General features: G+C 46.2%; 2 protein-coding genes across 10 annotated transcripts in view; one reads left to right on the forward strand and one right to left on the reverse strand.

Annotated features, from left to right (window-relative positions):
- LOC146789441 (ATP-binding cassette sub-family B member 5-like) overlaps positions 1–27,298 on the reverse strand; it is a 1,226,636-nt gene that overhangs the window by 1,053,077 nt on the left and 146,261 nt on the right. The window lies entirely within an intron of this gene.
- Positions 1–27,298, forward strand: part of LOC146789442 (uncharacterized) — a 379,805-nt gene that overhangs the window by 170,846 nt on the left and 181,661 nt on the right. For all 9 annotated transcript variants that reach the window (XM_085631582.1, XM_085631585.1, XM_085631584.1 and 6 more), the window contains exon 3: positions 699–844. In XM_085631582.1, the coding sequence (XP_085487708.1) occupies positions 699–844 (146 nt within the window). The remainder of the gene's footprint in view (positions 1–698; positions 845–27,298) is intronic.

Raw genomic sequence — 27,298 nt, forward strand, 5'->3', positions numbered from 1 at the left:
TGCATCCTCTAAGCACCTGAAACAGGACCCTCCTTCTCCTGATAAAGTTCCGTCTCCCATCTCTATGGAGCTTCTTCTGGAGGGGGATACACTCTTTGCGGCCGTTTGTTGAGGAAACCAATAGCAAGATGCAATTTCTTGAGGAGAAGTGGTCTACTATGGATAGCAGATTATGGTCGGTGGAGCAGCAGGCATCAGAGATTCCAATTCATTCAAAACGAATTTCCTCTCTGGAACAATCGGTTCTTGCTCTACAGCAACACACTGAGGATTTAGAAAATAGAAATAGAAGGAATAACCTACGCGTTTATGGTCTGCCGGAATCCATGTATTTTCAAAGTCACATACCAGAACCAAACATGGACTTTTCAAAATCCTGCGGAACTTAAAAACTTTATTCATATTCGAACTTCAACGGGCATGGATACTTCTGTCTCTTCTAATGGTTGAACATTTAACCTTCTTTTTTCCTTACAGGTTTTGTGTTCCTATACTCGCACGTATGGTTTTTTGTTATTCTGCGGTTTTGTATTAGGCAGTTTTAGTGTAGTTCTTTCCTCATGTTTATTTATTTTTATGTTTGCTATTTAGTTATTATTGTTCTTAAGATTTATCTTCTTTCGTGTTGCATGCTAGTTGGTTATTTCTCTCCTTTATATCTTCCTGATGTTAATTGTTACCTTTGTTTACCCATATAGATTGGTTGGTTTATTGTTCTCAAATTCTTGTGGCTCCCCTTCTGCGTTCTTCCGTCCTGGTGCGGTTTGGACTCCCGTACATGGGAGGCTCATCTTGTTGAGTGTCGCCATTGCCCCGTTGTTTATGTAGTTTTTCTCCCCCTCAGGTATGTTGCCTTCAGTCATCCTTTTTGGATATGTACTGTCTTTTCTTGTATTTCCTCTTTCTTTTCCTTCCCCTTTTTTCCTTCTCTTTTTCTGTTACCTTTTGGTTGTTTTTTCTCTTTTTCGTTATCCCTACTTGTTCTTTCCTTCTCTAAGTATGCTCTTTTTACTCTTTTCTTCTCTATTTCTTTCTCTACTCTTCGTCTCTTTTCTCATCTTTTTCTTTCTTTTACTTATTGGCATTCTTCTCTTTCCTTTTGTCATTGTAATTTTTGTCTCTTTTACATTTTTGTTGTTTTTACAGTCAAAGTTATTTCCTGGAACGTAAAAGGTTTTATTAATCCTATTAAACGACAGAGAGTCCTTTCCCACCTAGCTTCTTAGAACCCAGATTTAGTCCTTTTACAAGAGACTCACCTTACGGAAGCTGAGTCGCTTAAGTTGAAGAGAAGCTGGGTGGGTGCGGTTTTATTCTCTCCATCTACCAATAAAAAAAATGGTGTCGCTATTCTATGTCACAAGAAACGAAAGTGTAAGGTTGTATCCCATGATAATGATACTGATGGTAGATGGGTGTTAGTTAAGCTTTTAATTAATTCTGTACCTTTAACTGTTTTCAATGTATATGGTCCTACACAACCAGATTGTTCTTTTTGGCCTTTAATCACAACAAAATGTATTCAACACCGAGATACCTTGTTTATTTTAGGTGGTGACTGTAACCAGATTGTTGATCCGTTTCTCGATCGTAAATCATCTGTTCGTTTCATACCTCATAAGACGCACAAACAATTCCTTGACACCATTTCTCAATCACATCTTATTGATTCTTGGAGGCTCTCACATCCTGATACCCTTGACTACTCCTTTTTCTCTCCCCCTCATGCATCTCTCTCTCGTCTTGATTACATCTTTCTCTCTCAATCTTTATCCCAAAATCTCTTATCCTCTTCTATTGAACCCATTGTTATTTCGGACCATGCTCCAATTGTAACAGACCTTGATCTACTTCCCCCACATCCTAAGTCTTCACGCTGGCGATTTAATAACTCCCTTCTTACTGACCCTCTTTTCTCTTCTTCTTTTCGCTCCTTTACTAATGAATTCTTTTTACTCAATTCCGACCCCGCCTTGTCCCCTCATCTTCTTTGGGATTCCTTTAAAGCTACTGCAAGAGGATTCATTATTGATTTTGTTTCTAAGAAAAAGAAATTCTTTCTTCTCAAACGGAAAACCCTATTGGCTCATATTAAGTCATTAGAACATAAATTTTACACATCTTCCACTAATTCCGTTTCACCAGACCTCATACGAGCTAAACTTGAATTCAACAAATCTACTACTGATAACGCTTCCTCAATACTCCTTCATAGTAGCGCTCGTTATTATGGCGGTCATAACAAATCAGGCAAGCTTTTGGCTAATTATCTCAAATCACGTAAAGAGCGTACTTTTATAGACTCTATCTACTCTTCTGATAACTCCCTTTTACACAAAGACCAAGAAATACTTGACCAATTTCAACTTTTTTATCAGTCTCTTTACACACCAGAATCTCCTCCTACTTCCTCTCTTATTCAATCCTATTTTGAGAAGCTTCCTACTCCCTCTACTTCTCATCTTAATTTGCTTGCTCTTGTGAGATCTTTCACTTGCTGAACTCTCCAATGCTTGGAATACCCTCACTAAAGGGAAATCTCCTGGTCCTGATGGACTTTCTGTTGAATTTTACATGCATTTTTCTGACCTTTTAATCCCTAGGCTTTTAGTTCTCTTTCAATCATTTTATTTATATGGTAAGGCAGCGGAAACTTTCCAAGAAGCCACCATTTGCCTTATTCCCAAGGAAGGCCGTGATCCTCAATTTTGTAAAAATTATCGTCCGATTTCCTTAGTCAATGTGGATTATAAATTATTTGCTAAATTGCTTGCTCTCCGCCTGGATCCCTTTATGCCCCATCTTATACGTAAAGAGCAGTGTGGCTTTGTTAAAGGTAGACTTACTTCTGATAATTCTCGTCTTTTTCTCAATGTGTTAAATAACGCTTCTTCCCTCTCCTTTCCTCTATCTGCTATCTCTGTTGATGCAGAGAAAGCTTTTGATAGAGTAGATTGGTCTTTTTTGTTTGCTTCATTGCATTGGCATGGTTTTGGCCCTAAATTCATATCTCTTATTTCTCTGCTCTATTCTTCTCCTAAAGCTTCAGTCCTAGTTAATGGTCACCTTTCCTCTTATTTTTCTCTTCAGCGTTGTGTCCGTCAAGGCTGTCCTTTATCCCAGCTTCTCTTTGTTCTGGCCCTTGAACCCTTTTTGAACTCTATTTGCAACAATGATTCCATTTCTGGTTTTCCTTATGGTAATAGTCAGCTGAAACTTTCTGCATATGCCGATGATATTCTCCTCTTTATTTCTGCTCCTGAAACGTCTATCCCTGCTCTATTACTTGAATTTAATTCTTTTTCACATGTTTCCGGTTATAAAATTAATTCTGACAAGACTGAAATTCTCCCTCTTACACAATGTTGCCTCCCTCATTTCTTCTCCTCCACTGGGTTTGCCTGGAATTCTTCGAAAATCAAATATCTGGTTATATGGTTCTCTAATTCCATCGCAGCTTCAATCCAACTAAATATGTCTATGGTCCTCTCGTGTATTGACAAATTACTCTCTTCTTGGAACCCTCTTTTTCTTTCTTGGTGGGGGCGATTGGACTCAATTAAGATGATGATAGCCCCATTTCTAATATATATTTTTTCCATGGTTCCTGTTCATATCCCTAATATTCATTTTAAATGTCTAGACTCCTTTCTATGGAAAAATTAAAAAAACAGAATTGCTTTAGCCTCTCTTCGTAAACCAAAATCGAATGGTGGAATTAACTTCCCAGATTTTCGTCTCTATCATAAGTCCTTCTCGTTACGTCAGGCATCTAGATGGCTTACATCAGAGCCTTCTCCTTTTTCTCCACTTTGGCTCTCCATAGAGCAAACACTACTATTGCCCTTCTCTTTCCACGAAGTTATACGTTTTTCCGCCCAAAATTCCTATACTTCCCTTCCTTTATTTAGACATACCTCTTCTCTCTTGGAACTCTTGATCCTGTCTCCCCCTATTACCTGTGAATCCTTTTTAGACACCCCTCTTTGGCATAATTTGTTGATTCTCCTAAACAACAGACACATTTTTTGGCACTCTTGGAGATCAAGGGGTCTCAGATGGGTTAATCAGCTCTTTGATGGTGTCTTACCTTGCTCCTTTCCCCAATTTCAACTTCTATTTCATTGCCCGTGCTCCTTTTTACACAAATTCACCATTCTTATGACAATTATTCTTGACGTTTATTATTCTCTTTCTCCCTCATCTTCACCTATTCCTTATTCTCCTCTTCTTAAAATTCTTTCTACCCTTCCTAAAGCTTCTCTCATCTATACATTTTTCTCGTCCCCCAATCCAGATCGCGTTAAGTCTAAACTAGAACTCTCTTGGGAATTGGATTTGGGATGTGATTGGTCTGTTGCTTTTTGGGATAAAATCTGGTCCAGAACCTTAAAAATTTCCCGCTCCGCCTCTCTTACCCAATCTTTGTTCTTTCTATATCACAGACTTTACCTCTCTCCAGTTTCTTTATCCCGTTTCTCTATTTCTCTTGATTCTAATTGTTGGACCTGTCGCTCTCCTAATGTTGATCTTCTTCGTCTCTTCTTTCTCTGTCCTCCTGTTGCTCAATTTTGGGATAAGGTTTGGTCATATATCTCTCGTCTCTTTGCAATTTCTATTCCTCACTCTTTACCTCTTCTCTTTGCCGGCAGCCTTTCTGAATCTTTAGACATTCCAGCACATTGTTGTGGTCTATTTGACCTCATGCTTGCTCTTGCATTCCAACGCATATCCTTTAACTGGAAAACTCTCGCTAATCTTTCTATACAATGTTGGTGGAATTCTCTCTGTCATTTTCATAGACTTGATGTTGCATTTGCCTCCTCTTGCACTCCCACTCTTAACAGAGATCTCTTTTGGTTACCTCTTACCATGTATTTGGATCGAATGGCCTTGAAGAAAAACGTACATATCGCTTCTGAAAATTTTAAACCCCCTTGAAGGATATCAGCTCTGTCCTCCTTTCTTTCGCTTCACAGGAACTTCTTGCAGCGTTGGGTGCGACATTACCCGCAAAGCCCAACTCTGGCTGTGCGCCAGAGTGAGGGCGAATTCTGGGCCATTTTATGTAATGAGTTGGGAGAACAATGCATGCACATGCTCGCGGGCAGGTCTCCTCCCTCCTTTACAGTGCCTTCAGTTTGCATTACGGTCCGTCTGCCTTGGCTGGAACAGGACATTGTGTCCTGGTTGGGACAAAACAGTATGATATCAGTTGGAGGTTGAATATTGGTGCGTTAAACCAACATGTACTGCCATGGTGCCATAGGGTCTTGGGCCACCTGGGGGCCGTGTTACTCACTTTGGCTGAACGTGAATGAATACTTCCAAGGCATTCACCAATACCGATCAGAGGTGTTGCTATATCCTTTTTAGCAGGGTAGACCAAAGCGGTTTGATATGTCCTTTCTTTTTGGTGAGCGATTCGTCCAATGCTTTCCTTCATAGAACTAATTTTGCTAATTTTAAAGTTGATTCAAAAGTTTTAGGAGGGCGCCTATGCCTCAATTCCATCACAAGTTCATTTATGACTCTGCGGACTCGCGTAATGGAAATGCAGCATGGTGGGCATTCATAGCGCTAATATTGGAAACGCCTTTTTGCTTTGATGATGTTCAATGTTACTTTGTGATGCAATGGGGGACTGGAGCCAGTTTGAGGTTTGGCACCTTGGTAGTACATGGGCAATTTTCGCTGGCTTTTGTGGTTTGGGGAGGGGAGTAAAAGAAGGCACGTGGCTGGGAGCTAGGTGTATTGACGGTGGCTGGGGTTGAAGTGTGCGCTCTGGAGTAATGCAGCAATAAAGTTGTAGTTTTGTAGACGGTTGTGACGGTGATGTAGCTTCAAAGTGACTGATTATGTCCTGGCTTTGCCTCTTCTTTCCAGAACCGTAGCATGTCAATATTCTTACAACAAAGCCACAATTGTGCTTATTTTCTGAAGCATAGTCTAGCCTGTGGGTGTAGGGTAATAGGTAGCTCGAGGCAATGACAGAGGCCGCAAATTGCCAGTCGGCGGCAAACGGAGCATAGCACCACTTTACAGCTTACGGAGTCATAGTTGTGGTTCTGTCTCTGCAACTATGACCCATTAAGCCTGGCTTGCAAATGTAGTGTTACTTATAGTAAGTAGCCCGACGCAATGACAGAGGCCATAAAGTACCAGCTGGCAGCAGACTAAGCAGCTCCGATTTACAGCTTACTATCTTCAGACACGCCCGTAATGCACCGGCCTCGCACCTTTCAGTGCCCGCCCCAGGTCCCTGTGCGGCATGAGGTACAATTCTGAGATTCCCGTCCGTGCCTTTGTGTGAGGGCAGCCTTTGCCCATGTAGAGTGCTCTATCTTCGCCCGGGTGCACCCAGGCAATATTGAACAGGGGTAAGCTATATAACTAATTATATAGAACGCTACGCAGGCGGGGGTGTTTGGCGAGGAACATTTTCTGGCAGTGACCCACGTGCAGGTAGGTGAATCACACTGCGTAAGTGTAGTTCTACAACTATGATGTAGCTTCTACGAATCTCCTCATAGATCCTGCACAGTTTCGTCATTTCACAACTGAAGCATGAGTACATGGACCCCACCCTGCTGAAGCAGCGCCAAATTAATAGGTGCAATGGGAACTCCTCAGTGACACATCCCATGGTATAGAAAAGCAACTGCTCTGTTTACTGTTTGTGGTCAAAAAGTGTCTTGGGGACTTCTGATCCCCGTCTCCTGATCCAGTAATGGGAAATATAGATATGTATTAGCCACCTATGCTGCCTAGACTGCCACTATCTTCACCGGCCCATGCCTCTCAATTCAGATACAGTCTTTATCATAATTTTTAGAGGGTGTTTGTTGCAGAAATAGTTTTAAGGCCTGCGGGAATGTAGACCAATGCCATGAAGCATTTGCAAACCCTATAAGTCTAGCACTAGCAAACAACCTTTTGACTTCGACTTAGCTTGTTGTGTTTTAGTTATGCGAATGTATTGGTGGGGGGAGGACTGCGTGATCCTCATCAATATTATTAGCATGATTTGTTTAAAAGCTTGGTTTTCAAGCAAAAGTTAATTTAGTCTGAAGGGAAACACATTGTCTTAGTACACTGTGGCACTCTAGGGAACTGCCTTGTCTACAGTTTTGTAATGTGAATGTTGCGAGGTTGACAGATACAGCGACCGCCGTAAGCGGGAGTTCTGCACAATTGCCATAGGCCGGACGGGTGGCGCAGGCAAGTTTCACCCAGCCGAAACAAAGCAGGGCACTCTGGGTCTGATGCGCAATAGACATACATTCGCAAGCCAGAGTGACACCAGTCAATTGGCACCATAGTTCATCACCAAAATTGCCTGAGCTGATGTCTGGTCGATGCAACTAATGATGGGCATGTTGCTTAAGTTAAGCTATAATTACCCGCCCTTTAGTCATGGCAGCCTGGCAGGAGTGGGGAGTTGTCACCTTTCAAGTGCGCAAGGTTTTAGAAAGTTGGGGAAAAACAAGGGTCAATAACGTAGTAAGGAACACGAGACATTCCCAGATCCTAGAATGGGCAGGTAGCTGGACGTACTGTTCATCCCCTGTTCCCACGGACTGGTCTGCCCCCTGGTACAGATTAGCAGAACTTTGGGAGAGCCAGACCTCACCTAGAGGTGCCTGACTTAAGTTTGAGGGACAAGTCCAATGTATCACATTTACTGAACGTCTAAAAATGTTCCAGTATCTTGCAAGCTTGCGCAAGCTGTGGTGTCCGCAGAGTTTGGGGGAGATTAGCATCCCCACCTTGCATTCAGCATTCCAACAGCCCAATAGTTGATAGAACATGGGAAACGCCTTAACAAATCTGGCACCAGAACACAAGGTTAGTCAGGGCCAACTTGTCTGTTGGGCGACTCGTGCAGGTGAAGGATCACTACACTTCTTGCACAGTCACACCAGTTTGGAATTGAAGCATTGCCTTAGGTATCCCTGGGCATATAGGAAGGCCAGACAAGCAGCCAGGGGGTTACAGAGCGGGTGCACTCTGCTCTTAGCATAGTATGTCAGGCTGCATCACCTCACCTGGGAAGCAAGCACTTCTTTGAGTGCTGGGTTGGACCCAGGCAGGACATCAATAATTGAGCTATGCTAACTGCCGGTGAAGATCATTTTATCGGGGAGCAATTGAGCGCTGCAGGTGGCCATTCCTTGCTTGAGATAGATGATAGCTTAGGTCCCCGATAGTACTCACATACTGGTCCAGTGGCTACCAGGCCATCGCATCCCAGGTTGGTGGGGTCAACCCTGTTAAATCCTGGGGTGGATTAGGAGGGTACGGGACTGGTGCTTAGGAAACCATGACGGAGCAGGGGAGATGCTGGCAGTAGGCCCAGCACTTCACCTGTCCCCCCCCATCAGTGGTATTAAAAGTATCTCCAATTTTCACCATGTGAACTACACGTAGGAAGGCTTGGGATACAATTTCACCGGTCCGCTGAGCTACAGCGGGCCTTTCCGTTTAAGGGAAATCTACAGCAGAGACTGGTAGGGGGAGGTCCCCCAACACATCCTGGCCATCCACTTTGCTGTTCACAACAACTGCGCATGTGGGAGTCTAATTGCCTGTGCATAGTTCATTCAGACATGCAGTACCATTTCAATTAAACAATCGCTGTAGTTACAAGTTGCAAGCGTGAGATTCCCCCAAGGTCACATTATCAGCAATAAAGCTGCCTGGGAAGTCTGGGTGCAGCCACCACAGATCCAACTGAACATCCAACAGTCCAGCAGGAAAGGAGGGATGTTGAATTGATTGCCCACTTAGCAATATGGCTATTGCACAGGGGGATGGAGGGTGATTCCAGGGACACGGGTGGTGTGGCGGCAACGCTAGACAGTCAGCTTATGCTGGGTAGGAGGTTCCGCCTCACCAACCAGAAGAGTGCCAAGTGAAAAAACCCAGTAAAAAGGTTTAATATATGTGTGTCTCTGGCCTTACAGCTGCGTGGAGCCTGTCTCATTTTGAGGTACGCCCAGGTGAAAATTGTGTACTTAAGGTTTGCATGACCAATGCGGTTTGTGGTATCTCCTAGTGGATCCATTGAAGGTGTACTGCAGCTAAACAGGGAACTGGGATTCCGACACTTTGGCAGGTTTAAAGCATCCAGGGTTGAAGATGGACATTAATGTGCTGTGATCCGACGGCAATTAAGCAAGCAGGGTGCGCTGCATAAGTTGTAATTGCACAAAAGGGTGAGGTGCCTCTAATAGTGGGCACAAGACATATATTGTTTCAAACCAGATTTGACACCATTAAGGTGTTCACCAGGGTTTAGCAATCAAAGGGGTTTGTGCAACCATCTGGTCAACGGGGCGAAGTAAGTGCACCCCAGAACCAAGGGTAGGTGACATGTTCCTGCAGTTAAGCTTAAATGCCCACCCGGTTAGCTATAGCAGCCTCTCTCGGTGGTGACGCTGTCAGCCAACATAGTGTGCTGCCGTCCCAAGAAATGGGGAAACAAAGTGTCATGCACAAAAGGCTACTATGTAAAAGAACATTTGGCACGTCCAGTGATCAACAAAAATTAAATTTAATGGAACAGGTATTTTTCCATCGATGGGGTTGCCCAAGGGTGGGCAGTGTGAAAGCCCCTGCCCCTTATTCAGGAATATTCTAGGATGGGGGTAAAGTAGGACTTAGTCAATCCTTAATGTTAGGCAGCATATCGCAAACAGTGCGCACTGTATTAAATCAGACAGATTCTCTTAGCTGGTATGCATAGGGGGTTTCACCACAGAGGGAGCTGAGCTGGCAAAATTCCCATAAGGAATAAGGGATGCATGGCAAGGGCAGGAGGAAACCCTTGGTCATTGTCACATACTTCTAGTTATGAACATTCCTGTGCATCATGATTTAGAAAGCAAAGGGACTGTGCAAATGTTAAGCATAATCCCCCTCGCCCTAATAGCCAAAGTAGGCAGTCAGGGATTGGAGCGGTTACCTAACAAGTGGGCTGCTGTCCCGTAGATGGGGGACACAGGTGTTCTGGCACACACAGTGCTAGAAGGACAGCAGCTAGGTGAGATCAGCAAATAGATGGGGCAATGTGAGCCATGGTGTCTGAAATCGTCCCGCACAGAGTTGGCACGTGGCTGGGCCACGTGAGGCAGTGGAACTTTCCCGCAGGAGGGTGAATAGTTCTTGGCACAGGTTCACAGGCCAGAAGGGCCTTTGGTTTCTTCAGACACTAGCTGGTCCAGGCTAACGTCAAGGGCTATTGTGATATAGATTGGGTTCATCTATCACCAGTAGGGAGGGATCTCTTCCCTTAGATTTGCAGGAGGCTTGGAAATGAGAGGTTGCAGGTGAGAAATGAGCTGTATTGGTGAGATCAGCAACTGCATGGGTCAATGTGAGCTCTGGTGGTCTGAAAGGATCCCCCGCAGAGGTGGCACGGAGCTAAGTCATAGGAGGCCGTTGAACATCCCTTTAAGAGTGAACAGTTCATGGCGTAAGTTCGCAGACCAGAGGGGTCTGGGTTTCATCAGGCATGAGCTGATTCAGGCTAATGTTGAAGGCTACTTTGATAAAGATGCGGTCCATTGTCACCATTGCCATCCAGGCGTATGCCTAAGGTTAGGTTGACAAACATGGGGTGCATTTGTCACAGGTGGACATGGACACGTTCCACTGGACATGAAGGAGGCCCTAGAAAGCAGGTTGCAGGTCAGAAATTAGCTGTTTTGGTGGGGGAGGGGGGCTCTGGTGGCGACAGGGGCCGCCTCCAGAACTGTGGCGGAGTTACAGGGCGATCTGGAAGCAGATGGGTACAGTAAGGGTACCTCTACAGCAGACGGGTACAGTAAGGGTACCTCTGCACAGCACAGCAGGGGTGCCAGAGCCAAGGACCAGGAGCCTCAGGGCAGGTTCCTGGAAAACTGCGACGGCGCTCCGTTAGTCCTTCGGGCAGTTGGGGGCCTGACCAAACAGGGGTTTGCCTGCTACGCTCCACCCTGAAAAGGATGTGAGTAATAAGAGACCAACGTGTCACGTGATCCGGAGGAGGATCACCAAAAGGTGTAGCACTGACTGGGTGTCCCACAGTGCTGGCTCATCAGGCAGGTGGGGGCAGTATAGGTTGGTACAGCTGCCTGCCCTTGGATCACCTGTAAGATAACCCACCATATTGCATACTTTTGTATGGAATAAACCTGCAGCAATATTTTCCCATAACAAAAGTTGTCTTGTGTATTTATTTATTCATGCATGCTCAGACTGAGTGGGGGAAGTTGCCGATAATGGCACTAAGGGATATGCCATTTAAGCAGTAAACGGAAAGTTAAAGTCGACCCCTTTGCCATGGGTTTCTAGAGTATAAATTGCTCCCATTTTTCAAATGATCCTTCTAGTGATTCTGAAGTGTAAAAAAAGCATAATGAATGTCGTTTCCTACATGCCAGCGCGAGCGTTTAACATTGATATTAACGGTGCACTGAATTCACTTCTCTCACGTTTTCACATGCGGATATCTATTTTTGAACAACATATTTCCGTAATTAACAGGGATAAAAATGAATGAAGGAAGAATGTATTTTTTTGCGTGAATGTTTGCACTTAAGCACGGTGACAAAAGGCTCCCGTGAGTAGCTTAAGCCTGGGCAATGCAAATCTGGGTTAAGGGAACTTATTGTTCAAAGGAGCTTCCTCTCGGTGCAGATGCCAGCTTTGTTGGCGCCATGGTGAAACATGAAAACAGCGCAATGACAAGATTTACAGGCCTGTTTTCAATGACGTGAAAATGAAAGTACTAAAGTATACAGGAGGTCCCCAATGCTCGAACTAAAAACAACAAAGGGGCCATGGGTATTGTGAATGCGACCAACATAGCATGATTTACAGCCCTATTTGCAGACAGCGCTGCAGTGAAGCTAAGCTCAGAGCAAGGATGCTTTGTAAACTAAAAGGGAAGCTTTGGCAAACTAGAGCAGTAAATCAAGAATAAGAAAGTCCTGAAAGAACAGATAAACGTGACAAAGCGTAAGAATACCGTAGTTAGTCCCTGCTGCTGGGAGGAACTAATGAGAAAAGGAGGAACAAAGAGGCAGGACTGACCACTAGCAAGCAAGGATTTTTGAAGGACACTGAAACAAACAAAATCAGAAGCATGGGGTTGGTATTATATACACAAGAGAAGTATACTAAAATATACACGAGGTCGTACGCTTACGCTCGACCTAAAAAAGGAGGGAGTTCCCCTAATACTAAGAAAAGGGACAAGGTAGCAAGTTAGATAAACACAAGTAAACCCTAATCAAAAGTCAATCTTTTGGGCAAAAGTCTCTGTATTTAAGAGCCTGTCTCAATATGGATCATGTACTATAACCAGACATATACGTTACTGTAGATCAATATATTCAATATCATAAGCAAAAACATAAGATATATCAGTGTGTACTAAATTATTTCAACAAATTACATTGAGGATATACCCAATATGTAAATAAAAGCTTTGTTTATTTTATAAAAACATCTGTGCAAAACGGGATAGACATGAAAACTTTGTCCTGAAAAATGTGAAGGAATTTGATTTCACCGAAATGCTGTGTCGACTCCTTACGTTTTCTTTGTCTTCAATTTTAATGTGTAATCATTTATGTCTGTAACATATGTATTGTAACTTCTCGCATGAGAAGATGTTTTTAATTTGTGTGAATTGTAATGTCTATCTCGTTTTGCACACATGTTTTTATCAAATAAACAAAGCTTGTATTTACATATTGGGTATATCCTCAATGTAATTTGTTGAAATAATTTAGTGCACACTGATATAGCTTATGTTTTTGCTTATGATATTGAATGTATTGGTCTACAGTAACGTCTATGTCTGGTTATAGCACATGACCCATTTTGAGGCAGGCTCTTAAATACGGATACTTTTGCTCAAAAGATTGAGTCTTGATTAGGGACTACTTGTGTTTTTCTAACCTGGAGTCCTCTCTCTGCCATCCTTTTCACAGCTAACTACCCTGATGATGTCACACCACCACCACAATCACTCCAGGAACATCCTTAAGGACACAATATCTACCATACTGACGAATAAACAGAGCACTAGCAACTAATATCCGCAAATTGTTCTTTATTTCTTCGTGGAATAATAAAAAACTAACTAAAAACCCAATTTGGCAACCAAAGGAATATTATCAATATCAGACCTTTATGTAAATTCTGATCCTCTTTCATTCACCTCCTGACAACAGAAGTATGACCTTTTGAACATGGATTTCTACGATTTCTTAAAAATTAAAGCCCAAATCTCCAAACTTGGTCACCTTCACAACTCAGCTCTTCTACGTAACCTACAACTGACACTCAGGAACTGTCAAGCTGATTCCAGTTTCTATAAAATACTTACTACTACTAGGAACCCATGTCAACCCCCACTACCCCAGAAATGATCTAATCACTTTTCCTCCAAAGGAATTACCCCCCTTCTCCAGTGTGGAGACTTGGTCAAAAATTGGATCAAACTTACTCAAACACAAACTATTTCCCTCTCTAGCCCAGACCAAATTCTTTGCCATTCATTTCCTGTACATGACCCCCACTAACCTGTTCCACCTAAAACTCAAGGACTCCAATATGTGGTGGGCATGTGACCTATCATTTGGGGACGAAGAGCATATGTTTTCTGTCCTGTCTGCATCTATCTTACTTTTGGCAAGACATTTCCTTTCAACTACAAAAAATCTTTAAGGCCACCATCTGATTATCTTTCCCACTTATCATAATGGGTCCACAATTTGCAGATCCTCCAATGAATCTCACGGAATTAGACCTGATCCTACTTGACCTCCTACTCACTATCACCATCAAAGTGATTTTGATCTATTGAAAATCTCACAACAAAGTGTCATGCCATACCTGGTGGGCTTGGGTTACCTATTTAAGGAGCACACACATATATCTCAATCCCTTAGTAAAGGACACCCTATAACCTCACAGCGTATATGGGCGACACTAGACCACTTCAACCTCATCTTACCTTCATAATTGAAAACCCACCGCACCCAATATGCACCTTCCCACAATATAACAACTCCCCTCATCCCCCTACTTCTCCATCCCTCACTCCACTTGACTTCTATCTTAGTCGACACCTACAATGACGTGTGTTACTGTTGGACTTGGCCCTTTTTGCAGGGTCATCCCTAAACTTTTTGCCTTTCTCCTAGCCTTTTTTCTGACATGGTGTTGGTGGTTTTAGGACTCTGGGCACTTTAGCACTGCTGTCCAGAGTAAAGTGCGTGTGCTCTCTGTGATTAATATGGTAAGATTGGTCTACACCTGTTTGAACTATTTAATTTACCTGTCAGTCCCTTGTAAAGTGCTATCTCATATACCCAGGGCTGGTAAATTAAATGCTACTGGTGGGCTTGCAGCGCTGACTGTGTCACCCACCAAAGTAGCCTTGCAAGCCTATCTCAGGCCTCTACCACTGCAGGGCCTGTGCGCGCAGTGTTACTGCCGCTGCGACGTAGCACCTAGAGTGTGTGCCATGTCTGTGACCCACTTTTACTGCATATCAGTCACCCCTAAGTTAGGCCCTAGCTAGCCCTCTGGGCAGGGTGCATTGTAGGTAAAAGACAGGAAATGTACCTTAAGTGTGTGACATGTCCTGGTAGTGACAAACAGCCATTTTGGTTTCTCACTACTGTGGGGCTGCCCTCCCATTGGAATGTATTGGGGATTCCCTCATAAGTGCTTCTGTGGTAATTTCTGATATGAGAGGCGCATTGAGGTCAAGTTTGGTATGTTTGAAATAGTAATAATAAATGCTGTGCAATGGTGTGCGCAGATTTATTATAACTATTTTAGAAATCCCACTTTTAGAAGTTGGCATTTCTGTGTGCTCTGTGTCTGCCTGCCTGATGTGAATTGCATGTCTGGCTTTTGAGTGACAGGGGCTGGTGAGGTGTGTGTGGCTCCAGGAGGGGAAGGGTGAGTCAGCGCTAGGCTGAATGGTACATCTGCATTTGGAGTAGTAGGAAGAGAAGTCCCTGGTCCCTGAATAGGATTGTGCCTGCCCTAGTGAATGCTGGCTCCGCCCCCTTGTGGTGTGTCTGATGACGAGCCCCCACCTGACAAAGAGGAAGAGGAGCCTTGTCAATAAAGTGCTCCAGAAACAGTTTAGGCTGGTTCCAACAAGCCCTGTGCCAGGGCAGACAAACAAAGGGAATTTGTAGTATAAAGGTAGGGGCTGTGACCCCATAAGAGTGTTGCTCTTGTGCTTGGGGGGCTTGCTGCTGCTGGGCCTCAGGAGTAACCGCCACAAGGGACTGCCTCCCTTCTGGAGGGCCCTGTGTGCTGGCCTGCCTGGGCCCAGTTTTGCCCCCCTTGTGTTTAAGGACTTTTTGAACTATAGCGCCTTTAGATTGCTCTTCCTTCAAAATAAGATCGTGGGCTTCGCAGCGCGGAGCTGCCGCCTATCTGGAGGGAATCCCAACGTGGGGATTTCCCCGCATTCCTGCCAGGTGAAGCGGGAGCCCACCCCGCATTGTGCCTGTTGAGCGGGTGCCCAATCTACTTTATGCTCTTATTTTAAGTGTTGGAGGATGCCCACCCCGCTTATATGATTATTTTCGAGCGGGTGCCCACTCCGCATTGCCACCGTGAAGAGGAGCCGCCGGCCCGACCAGGAAGCCAGGCAACCTTGCATGGTTGTGGGTGGGCCAACCGGAAGCTGACAGGGCCGCCCAATCGCAGTGCGGCTGCCGCAGAAGTCAGGCAAGTCTGTTCCTGGGCGAGGTTCCTGTGTTGCCAGTGGGAGCACTGCGTGCTGAGCCTGTCTATAGGTGGATCTCCCTAACGTGAGGAGATAAGCAGGAGGCAGCTGAGCCTCGCGGCCTCTCAGCAGCTGAGGGCCGCCAGAGGTCCACCACAAAGAAGTGGAAAGGCGGAGATTTCGCTCTGTTCTTTTCTGCCTTGAGGGACCTGCCCGGAGGACAACGGTAGCCACTTATCCCGCTCAGCCCTGAGGAGTGGTGAGTAGGGCTTAGCCTTGTTTTATTTTATTAGTTGGGTGTTACTTCTGCCTGGGCCGCGGTGGTGACGGGCCCCGCAATTCGAGCCTTGTGCTGCTGCGATGCGGTGTCGCGGGCACTTGCCCCCTTACCGGGTAGGGGAAGCATTACTGCAGCTGAATCGGCATTTGGGGGCTCCAGAGGGCACAGTGAGTGCCTGTGCCTCTCGTGCTTCACAGCTGTGCCGCACAAGCGTGGGCAGCTGCAACGTTGGCCACATTTGTTTTAGAGAGTTCCAGTGGGGGCTCCAGAGGGCACAGTGAATGCCAGTGCCTACAGCTTTCTTCCCAGCGGCACCGCAATTAGCGGCAGCTGCAACATTTAGGCCAGCGCAAGTGCGCACTTTAGATGTTTCTGCATTGGCCGCCCAAGCTCAAACATTTGGGGACATAGGGCATTTGAGCCCTCTGAGAAGGCCAGTTGGGTCAGTTCGGTATTAGGGCGCCAGGCCCTAATGTGAGTTCTGTGGTGCCTAGGATAAATGTGATTTACGCACCATGATTTATGCCTCTAATGTTTATGCTTATGAGGTTATTGCAAATGTGTTTTATGCACCCTGATCTGCACATAATGTGTTTATAATTGTGAGGCCTATTGCATAAGGTGTTTTATGCTTAGGAGGGTTGGGCCTAATGTGTTTTTATGCCTAATGTGATGCAGACCTAGTCCGTTCATGTTGCTATATATATAATGCTGAGGTCATTATTTTACCAGTAGTTACTGGTAGTGTTTTACATTTTCTACTTGTATATTGGTGATGGTTCTGACAGTGGCCCGATTGGCCCTGTCATGTGTATATAATCTCCTGTAAATATTGCCTAGTGCCAGGTGGCACATTGTATATTGTGTGATTATAATTCTAAAGTGTTTTGGATAATACAAAGGCTATTTTTATACATAACCTTGTGTGGAGTTCCTTTTGTGGTGTGCCTAGTGTGTTGCTGCTGTGTGTGTGTTGCGCTTTACACATTGCCTCTGGGATAATCCTGACTACTCGTGCCAAGCTACCAAGGGGGTGAGCAGGGGTTATCTTCAGCGTGTAACTCCCTTGCCCTGACTAGAGTGGTGGTTTCTGCCTGGCTTATGCGCAAACCCTAGCCAACCAGAAATCCCATTTCTAACAGTTACACATTTACCATGTAGGTGTATTGCATAACCACAACACCCACACACATGCCTATAAAACCTAACCCCAGTTTATATTTGCTCCCTTTCCTTTTTACATTTTTTAAATAATTTTTATTAAACAGGCTCACAAGAAAAGCATACATTAATACATACATTTGTAGACAGAGAAAACAAATAACTTGCTCCCTTTCCATTGACACATATGCTTTCATAGTCCAAATCTCCAACTTGACAGACTATTCACTTTATACGATCCCACATCCCAAATGTTTTTCTGACACTGTTGACTGCGTTATTATGAGCGTCTCTTATGTATGCCGTGACTCAAAAAAGCAATACAAAATGTTAGAACTTGATGCAGGGGTCAATAACGTTTTCTGTAGTGAGAGCTACTTCTAATTAGTGAAAATCATAGTGAGCTACTGAAGGCTAAGCAACTCGCACATTGTTACCAGACAGTCCCACGCCCAAATTCATTGACTTTAACCTAATGTCCATAGAGCCAGATGCTTTAGTTTGAACAAAATGCGTTGACTACGGGCACTATGACAGGGCTGCTTTGTGTGTCAGTGAGAGTATGGTCTTTGGGGATGTATGAACATGGTTGTGTATGAATGGGATATATGTGTATGGATAAATGAGAGCCTTTGTTGTATGTACTTCTGGCACAGGACATATCTTTCATGCATAACGCTAACATACGGGTCACCGTGCGGGACCTAAGTTGATATTTTCAGAGAGAGGAAAACCTTGACGAATGTGTGACTACAGGTGTCTGGCCCCCGCCAGGAGGAATAACTCTGCTTAATTTCGATATTTACAATCGCAAAACTGTCGGTGGGAACTGTAAGTACGGCAACACCCCCGCACTCACACCACACCTCAGTGTTTGTACTGATAATTCACGTGGCCACTTGATTCTGTTCACACCACACTGCCTGGTCCTGAATCCGGAATCAAGCACCCTAGGACCAGTTTCGGGGTTTCACCCCTCTTCAGCCAGGATAACTTGACTCCTTCTTGTGTGTTTTGCTGTTCGCCCTATGTGGGAAGGGTATGTCCAGACGTGGGTCCCGTGCTCACTACGCCACTGGAGTCAAGCTATCCTGACTGAAGAGGGGTGAAACCCCGAAACCGGTCCTAGGATGCTTGATTCCGGTCCATGGAAGACATGGCTTGGCAGTTCGGGCTGGACTGTTCCCATGAGGCACAGGGTCAAGACTGATGGCCATGTCTGAACTGGGGTAGCGTGGTGAGCAAAATAACGATGGATTAAACCCAGATCTGTGACTGGGGTTGAATGTTTTGCCAATGTACAACATTCCGTCCATCATCTTGTGCGTTTTGCTGTGCCACAAGTACCCAGTAGCCTATAGACCCAGTGCCATATTTTTAACAGACAAATACTGTCATCTGTTTAAATAGGAGGAATTTAAAGTGAAGAAATATGCTTCAGAAAATATTAAGATGTGATTAGCTTAAGTGAAGGTGGAGAACAACATTGACACAATGTTTGATAGAAATATTTTTCTTCACTTTAAATGTCTCCCTTTTAAGTAAATGACTATATTTTTCCTTTATAGATATGGCACTGTGTCTACTGACCTCTGGAACATTAGGCCTGTGGTTTTTTAAATTCCACAATTTGAAATGGGAAACAATTATAATGAAGAGGTAAGTTAATCATAAAGTTATCTCTTCATTACATAACTTTGTCCTTATGCTCCAATACTGAGTTGACAAGGACTTTTTATTAAGACTTAAATACCTTAGTGCCTCAGTTCCTCACCTCTGTCCCCTGGGTCATAAATCTGACTCCAACACTGCTCATTATCAGCCCTGCTATTTGCTGCCTGAAGACAATAGGGTAAAATAAACACAGCCTTCCCTTAACTTTAAAAGGAAAATATGACCTTGCTTATATAAAAATTATCTCAAGGCTGTGATCTACTCTGAAGGTGTCTGCTAGCTGCTGGTACTTCTAGATCATTCGGTTAGAGACACCAGGCCCGATGCTTAGTTGACCTCATGGTAACAGATTCAGCAAATTCGAAAGGTTGTCATCGTCAACCAAATCAGATATAATCCCAGTCATAGTAAGTGCATAATACACTCTGATTGTACCCTCCATTCTGGTTGGCACAGGTAGGTACTTGTGACAAGCAGGGAACCTTTCCTCTAGTCAGAGTAAGGGGTTACACTCCTAAAATAACCCCTGCTCACCCTCTAGGTAGCTTGGCGGGAGTAGACAAGGCTTATCTCAGAGCGTTATAGGTTAAGCATTTGTGAACACAGACAGTAACCAAGTCACAACACTACAGATGGACACCACACAGGTTTTTATAAAAAATAAGGATTCTTTATATAGAGTTACCACAAGACCATTAAACGACAAAAATACACAATACTGTTACTTTAGATGGTAGAAGTTTGCTTAGTTCTCTTAAGTTCTTAAATGCGCCACTTTAAGTCAATATACCTTAGATGCGACATGCGACATGCAGGGCAACGAAAGTGTTGCAACGATGCTGATGGGATGAAGTTTTTGGTGCAAAGAAATAAAGACGTGAAGATCTTCCAGATGCGTTACGCTTCTCCGATGTTGCGAGAAGACTCGACTTGATGCGTCAGCTACAGCGGCGTCACCCCTTTATGCGATGCGACGACAGCGGCCTTGGCAGCGGCACTCTTCTCTGACGTTTGCGAGACGCTTCCGCTCGATGCGATGCTGCAGTGGCGTCACCCCTTTACGCGATGCGACGACAGCAGCTCCGATGGTGGCACGCTTCTCCGTGGATGCGAGGCGCTTTTCTTGATGCGGTGCAATGCGACAACTACGATAGCTGCGATGGCGACATGCTTCTTCCTCGATGCGAGATTCTTCTCTTGATGCGGTGCAATGCGTCAGCTACGATAGCTGGGATGGCGACACGCTTCTTCGGCGTTGCGAGACACTTCCGGAATGAGGCGAGACGCTTCCGCTCGATGGGATGCTGCAGTGGCGACACCCTTTGCGAGATGCGACGACAACGGCTCCGACGGCGGCACGCTTCTCCTTCTCGAGTCGCGCTTCCAGCTCCTTGCGACACGCAGTCCCTCAGAAGGCCCAACAACAGCAGCAGGCACTTCCAAAAGACTCTGGGGAGCTGGGGGGTGAAGTCCACTGGTCCTGGGACTTCATTCAGGGGGCAAGCTCAGCACAAGCCCTTGGAGATCTTTTAAGCGCAAGTTGAAATAAAGTCTTTGTAGTCTTTCTCCTCTCCTTTCAGCAGCAAGGCAACCACTGCAGGCCAATCCCCCAGGTCAGGGACAGTACTCCTCCTTACAGCTTTCCCAGTTCCTTCTCCTCAGGCAGAGGTTCTTCTTGTCAAGCAGGATCTAATTTCTTGGGAGCAGGGTCCCAATAATTATACGCCTAATTCCTTTGTTCCTCTGGGGTAGTGGGGCCTTTGCCCAGTCCAAACCAGTTCTTGAGCACTTTGTTGACATGACTCTGCCTTTCTATTCAGGGTGCAGGGCAGAGACATCAGCCGCTCCACGGGAGGTGGAGCCAGCATTGTGGTGGCAGAGCACAGCCCTATTCAGAGTCCAGGTGCACTCATCCCACCCATCTGGATGTCAAACTCTCCATTCACCACCAGGCTACCTAGCCCTGCCCCTCTGGGTTTCCCCAGCCCTGTCACTCACACAAACCAGACAGGCAGATACACATCATAGCAGAGGCGGGCTGAAATGGTTAGGCAAGCAAATACCAACCTTCTAAAAGTGGTATTTGCAAACACAGAATATTAAAATAAACTTTACTAAAAGATGTATTTTATTATTCTGAGTTCAGGCATACTAAACTCGATTTTCTACCATGTTCCCTGGGTCTGTTAGGATCATAGGATTTAACAATTCTAACAGCCCATTCTGGCCTATGGAGAACAGGTAGCCTTACAATAGTGAAAAACGAAAATGGATGTAATTCACTATTAGGACATGCCACACACATCAGGGCTTGTCCTTACTTATGCTTACAATGCACCCTGCCCTTGGGCCTACCATAGGGGTGACTAATATGAAGTTAAGGGAAGGTTTAGGGACTGGGAAGTGGGTGCACTTGCCCAGTCAGCATGACAGTACCAGACTGCATGCAGGTTCTGCAATGGCAGACCTTAGACATATTTTAATAGGCCGCTTCTGTGGGTGGCACAACCAGTGCTGCAAGCCCACCAGCAGCATTTGTATTTACAAGCCCTGGGCACTCCTGGTGCACTTTACTGGGGTCTGACAGTAAACCAAATAAGCCAATCATGGAATCCAACCAACATATACATTTTAAATAGGGAGCACATATGCACTTTAGCACTGAACAGCAGTGGTAAAGTGCCCAGAGTCATAGAATAGCCAACAACAGGTCAGAAAAAGTACAGGTGGAAGTTTAGGGACCATCCGGCCAAAAGGGCCAGGTCCAACACAACCCCCTTCCAGCCAAAACGCAAGGTAGACCAATCACTACCTTGATGGGCTTCCCTGCTGCGGGCGGTAGAACAAGGACCTGGCCCGCAACTGCAGGGGCAGACTCCAGTCCTACGCCAATCTGAACCTATTGGAATCCCTCTGTCCATACTCTCAGGGCCCACCAAGCCAATCCATGGAGAACCCTTCTCCTTACCTGTGGACACCACCTGTGCAGTCCCGACCCTTAACTGGCTCACAGGTGTGTCCCAATAGACAGACAGCAAAAGGCGACAGTGGCCACTGACAGTAGTCAGGGATGAGACCCAGGCCGTATGCCTCTCAGGGCTCTCAAACCTCTGTGGCGCCAGGGAGCGGGGGGCAGTAGCCCCAGGTGCTTGGCAACCTTTGTCCATTCTCCCTCCTGTCAGGTCAGGTATGACATCCTGGCACTGACCCACCAGCCCCAGGTCCGTACCCGGCGGCTGGACCAAAGACTGGGGTGGCCTCTCCCACACCCGGTCCTCCTCCTTGGGGCTCTGTACCCTCCCACTTGGAGTGGTACCCCCTTGCAGAATTGCCAGGGCACCTGTGGCAGGTGTCCTGCGCAATTCGCCCACCAGTTCAGGGGTTCTATCCTGCAACTGGGCGTCCAGGTCAGGGGGGACACCCTGAACCTGGCCCTTCAACCTAGGATCTAAACCCTTCAGTTGAGCGGGGGTCAGAGGCGAGGACTCCCTCCCTCTGCACCCCCTTCCAGATGGCTGTACCCGCCCACCTGGAGTGGTACACCAAGAAGCAACATGGGTCAGGACACTGATTACAGATGTCCCTCCCTCCAGGTCAGACAACACCTGAACCTGGCTTCCCAACCCTGGGACCAACCCATGCGGTTGAACGATCGCCTGGCGCACCTGGACTTCCCGGGGAGCACACATGCCCCCCCCTGAGGGAGACACATAACTCCTGTGTCGTGTGACAGTCTGCCTGGCGCAGATCTCCCAACCCCTGTCCATCTGTCAGTGCGCGAAGATCCCCCAGGACAGAAGTGGTGTCACCCTGGTCATTCACAGGTGACGCAGCCCTTCTGGCTGGCCCCTGACCCACTGGTTCTTCCACTGGGGGCTCCTTACCCCTCTCACCCCTCACTCTGGACTTCTGCACCCTCCCAACTGGAGCGGTACTGCCAGACACCAGAACTGATGGAGGCCTGCTTACAGACACTCCCTGTTCACCAGACACTAGGGGGTCCCGCACAACGGCCAGCCCCTCAGGACAGACTAGGCTCCCCACCTGGTGTTCCCTTAAAGAACCATCCAGGCTCTGAGACTGAGGTTGGGCACTACCGGGACATAACCCATTCTCACTCCTTCCCCTTAAAGACAGGCTGTGAGGCCCTACACCCCTCTCACTACTACAGGACCTAGCTGGGCTACTCTGAGCCACTTCCACCACGCTGGGTTTGAAGATACCTGAACCACTCCTCTGGGGATCACTCCCCAATGCCTTTCCAGACCCTCTGGACTCCCCCAAAAGGTCTGCCTCCAATGTGAGCTCCCTGCGGTCAGAGAACTCACTCTCCCACAGGTGTTGGCATAGCTCTAGAAAACAGGGACTTACAATATGCTCTCCCACAATTGGATCACACAGCCCCCTAGCAGGGTTAACCAAACTATCCTTCACCTCACCATCCAGTGCCTCACACACATACTGCACACCCCTCTCCTGAGACTGGCAAGACAGTATCTGACTGTCTCTGTCACACAACCCACACTCTTCAGGGCGGTCTTCACACTCACATACCAGGACTTCAATTTTGGGGGAACCCCTCTCCCTGCACCTCTCATCTAGAGTCAGTAGAGTGTCCCTCCCACTACTAGGACCATGAACCCCTGCGCCAGTTACCCTATCCCTCTCAGGGACACTGCGCACTACTGGAGCTACCTCATGTCCTTGAACCTCCTGGTGTATGTTAACCCCTCCTTCAAGTCAGGTGCCATGTCTCTGGGTATATGTACTATTCTATCTGCACTAGAAAATTCAATATTGCTGCCACCATCTGAGCTGGATTCCTCCTCCTACTCAGCAAAGCTCAATCTCTGAGCTACACACATTTCTTGATGCTGGGCTGAGACACTCATGGTCTCAAGCCTCTCGAGCTCTAAGTCAAGATTCCTCATGATCAACTCATGCTCCATTTCCATTTTTCTCTCTTCCATTTCCAGCCTTTATTGTTCCATTGACAGTTGTCCATTTAGTTTCGCCATCTCTATCTCATGAGCTCTGGTTTTCTTCCTGTCTGCCAACTCCTCTTGGGAGATAGACTTTTACCAGAAACACTGCTACCGGCAGGGAAAGGGGTTCTCCTTCCTCTTGGACCCACTTGCCCATCCAGCTGCTCCTCTGCATTATTATCATCAGTGGCATTCCTTGCTTCTACCCAGGCCCTCAGCGCCTTGTAGAATTATGCCTTGTTTTTACATCCAGTAGTGCAATTTCTTGCAAAAGAATTTCAGCTGTGATAACTTGTAGCTTTCCAGTTTCTCTTCTTCCCATTCAAATTCAGTATTAACAGAGACTATGGATGCTGCTTTCTCCACCATGGTTAAGCTTGGCAGTGCTCAAAAATAGACAGTTCCAAAAAGAAATCTACCAACAAGTATTGGTTGCGTTTAAGGTCTGCACTCACTAAGTAGTGTTCACCAATTACTGTACATGAGTCACAAATGCAAGTACAGAATCCTCACCGCTGACCACCAATGTTAGAATCCGGGTTCTCTGGTTGGCACAGGTAGGTACTTGTGACAAGCAGGGAACCTTTCCTCTAGTCAGGGTAAGGGGTTACACTCCTAAAATAACCCCTGCTCACCCTCTAGGTAGCTTGGCAGACAAGGCTTATCTCAGAGCATTATAGGTTAAGCATTTGTGAACACATACAGTAACCAAGTGACAACACTACAGATGGACACCACACAGGTTTTTCTAAAAAATAAGGATTCTTTATATAGAGTTACCACAAGACAAGACCATTAAACGACAAAAATACACAATACTGTTACTTTAGATGGTAGAAGTTTGCTTAGTTCTCTTAAGTTCTTAAATGCGACACTTTAAGTCAATGTACCTTAGATGCGACATGCAGGGCAACGAAAGTGTTGCAACGATGCTGATGCGATTAAGTTTTTGGTGCAAAGAAATAAAGACGTGAAGATCTTCCAGATGCGTTACGCTTCTCCGATGTTGCTAGAAGACTCGACTCGATGCGTCAGCTACAGCGGCGTCACCCCTTTACGCGATGCGACGACAGCGGCCTTGGCAGCGTCACTCTTCTCTGACGTTTGCGAGACGCTTCCGCTCAATGCGATGCTGCAGCGGCGTCACCCCTTTACGCGATGCGACGACAGCAGCTCCGACGGCGGCACACTTCTCCGTGGATGCGAGGCGCTTTTCTTGATGCGGTGCAATGCGACAACTACGATGGCTGCGATGGCGACACGCTTCTTCCTCGATGCGAGATTCTTCTCTTGATGCGGTGCAATGCGTCAGCTACGATGGCTGCGATGGCGACACGCTTCTTCGGCGTTGCAAGACACTTCCGGAATGATGGGAGACGCTTCCGCTCGATGCGATGCTGCAGCGGCGACACCCTTTGCGAGATGCGACGACAACGGCTCTGACGGCGGCACGCTTCTCCTTCTCGAGTTGCGCTTCCAGCTCCTTGCGACACGCAGTCCCTCAGAAGGCCCAACAACAGCAGCAGGCACTTCCAAAAGACTCTGGGGAGCTGGGGGGTGAAGTCCACTGGTCCTGGGACTTCGTTCAGGGGGCAAGCTCAGCACAAGCCCTTGGAGATCTTTTAAGCACAAGTTGAAATAAAGTCTTTGTAGTCTTTCTCCTCTCCTGTCAGCAGCAAGGCAACCACTGCAGGCCAATCCCCCAGGTCAGGGACAGTACTCCTCCTTACAGCTTTCCCAGTTCCTTCTCCTCAGGCAGAGGTTCTTCTTGTCAAGCAGGATCTAATTTCTTGGGAGCAGGGTCCAAATACTTATACCCCTAATTCCTTTGTTCCTCTGGGGTAGAGGGGCCTTTGCCCAGTCCAAACCAGTTCTTGAGCACTTTGTTGACATGACTCTGCCTTTCTATTCAGGGTGCAGGGCAGAGACATCAGCCGCTCCACAGGAGGTGGAGCCAGCATTGTGGTGGCAGAGCACAGCCCTATTCAGAGTCCAGGTGCACTCCTCCCACCCATCTGGATGTCAATCTCTCCATTCACCACCAGGCTACCTAGCCCTGCCCCTCTGGGTTTCCCCAGCCCTGTTACTCACACAAACCAGACAGGCAGATACACATCATAGCAGAGGCGGGCTGAAATGGTTAGGCAAGCAAATACCAACCTTCTAAAAGTGGTATTTTCAAACACAGAATATTAAAATAAACTTTACTAAAAGAAGTATTTTATTATTCTGAGTTCAGGCATACTAAACTCGATTTTCTACCATCTTCCCTGGGTCTGTTAGGATCATAGGATGTAACAATTCTAACAGCCCATTCTGGCCTATGGAGAACAGGTAGCCTTACAATAGTGAAAAACGAAAATGGCTGTAATTTATTTATTTATTTATTTATATTTATTTATGGTTTTTGTAGAGCGCAACACTCATCCCGAGGGATATCACGGCGCTTAAACCAGGTGGACACAGCTGATAGCTACAACAGAAGGATATTAGCGAGGGGAAGGAAAAAGATGCGTTTTCAGCTTTTTACGGAACAGGAGGTAATTAGTAGTGTGTCTGAGATCATCCGGGAGCTCGTTCCGTTTCCTAGCCGCTAAGTAAGAAAAGGAGCGGCCGCCAGTTCTTGCTTTGTATATACGTTTCGTCCTTGCTAGCGCAGATTGGTGGAGCGTAGGTTCCTGGTAGGGACATTGAATTCCATTTTCTTCTGGAGCATGGTGGGACCCGTCCTGTGCAGGGCTCTATGGGCATGGCAGAGAAGTTTGAATGCGGCCCTCTGGCGCACAGGGAGCCAGTGGAGAGTTTTCAGGCATTCCGATGCCGAGTCTAACTTGCCTTTATCGCAAATCAGTTTGGCGGCCGCATTTTGCAGTACCTGTAGGCGAGAAAATAGGTGATCATTCATCCCTACAAATAGTGCATTCCCGTAATCCAGACGACTGACCAGTAAGGCTTGGGTAACTGAGCGTCTGCAGTCCAGCGGTATCCATGGGAATAACCTTACTAGGAGTTTCAAAATGGCGAAACCCTTGCCACAAAGGGATCGCACATGATCTTTCATGGATAGCTCATCATCCATGATAATTCCCAGATTCCTAGCGTATTGTTTGGGGGTGGGGGCTGAACCCAGTATGGGCGGCTACCACGTGGCATTCCAGATTTGTTTGGCTCCCCCAAATAAGAGAATCTCCGATTTTTCAGCATTTAGCTTCAGGCAGTGAGAGTGCATCCACTGGGCCATTTCCGCAAGGCATCCCTGTAATTTATTTTTGACAATTTCAGGTTTTTCGTCCAGGGCCACCACCAACTGCGTGTCATCCGCATAGGAGCACATGCCAATGCCCCACCTTCTTCCAATGTCAGCCAAAGATGACATATAAACATTGAAGAGGGTGGGGCTCAGCGATGCGCCCTGAGGGACCCCGCAGTCGATGGAGGTAGAGCTGG

This window comes from Triturus cristatus, chromosome 10 (assembly GCF_964204655.1).
Source record: "Triturus cristatus chromosome 10, aTriCri1.1, whole genome shotgun sequence".
Taxonomy (NCBI): Eukaryota; Metazoa; Chordata; class Amphibia; order Caudata; family Salamandridae; genus Triturus; species Triturus cristatus.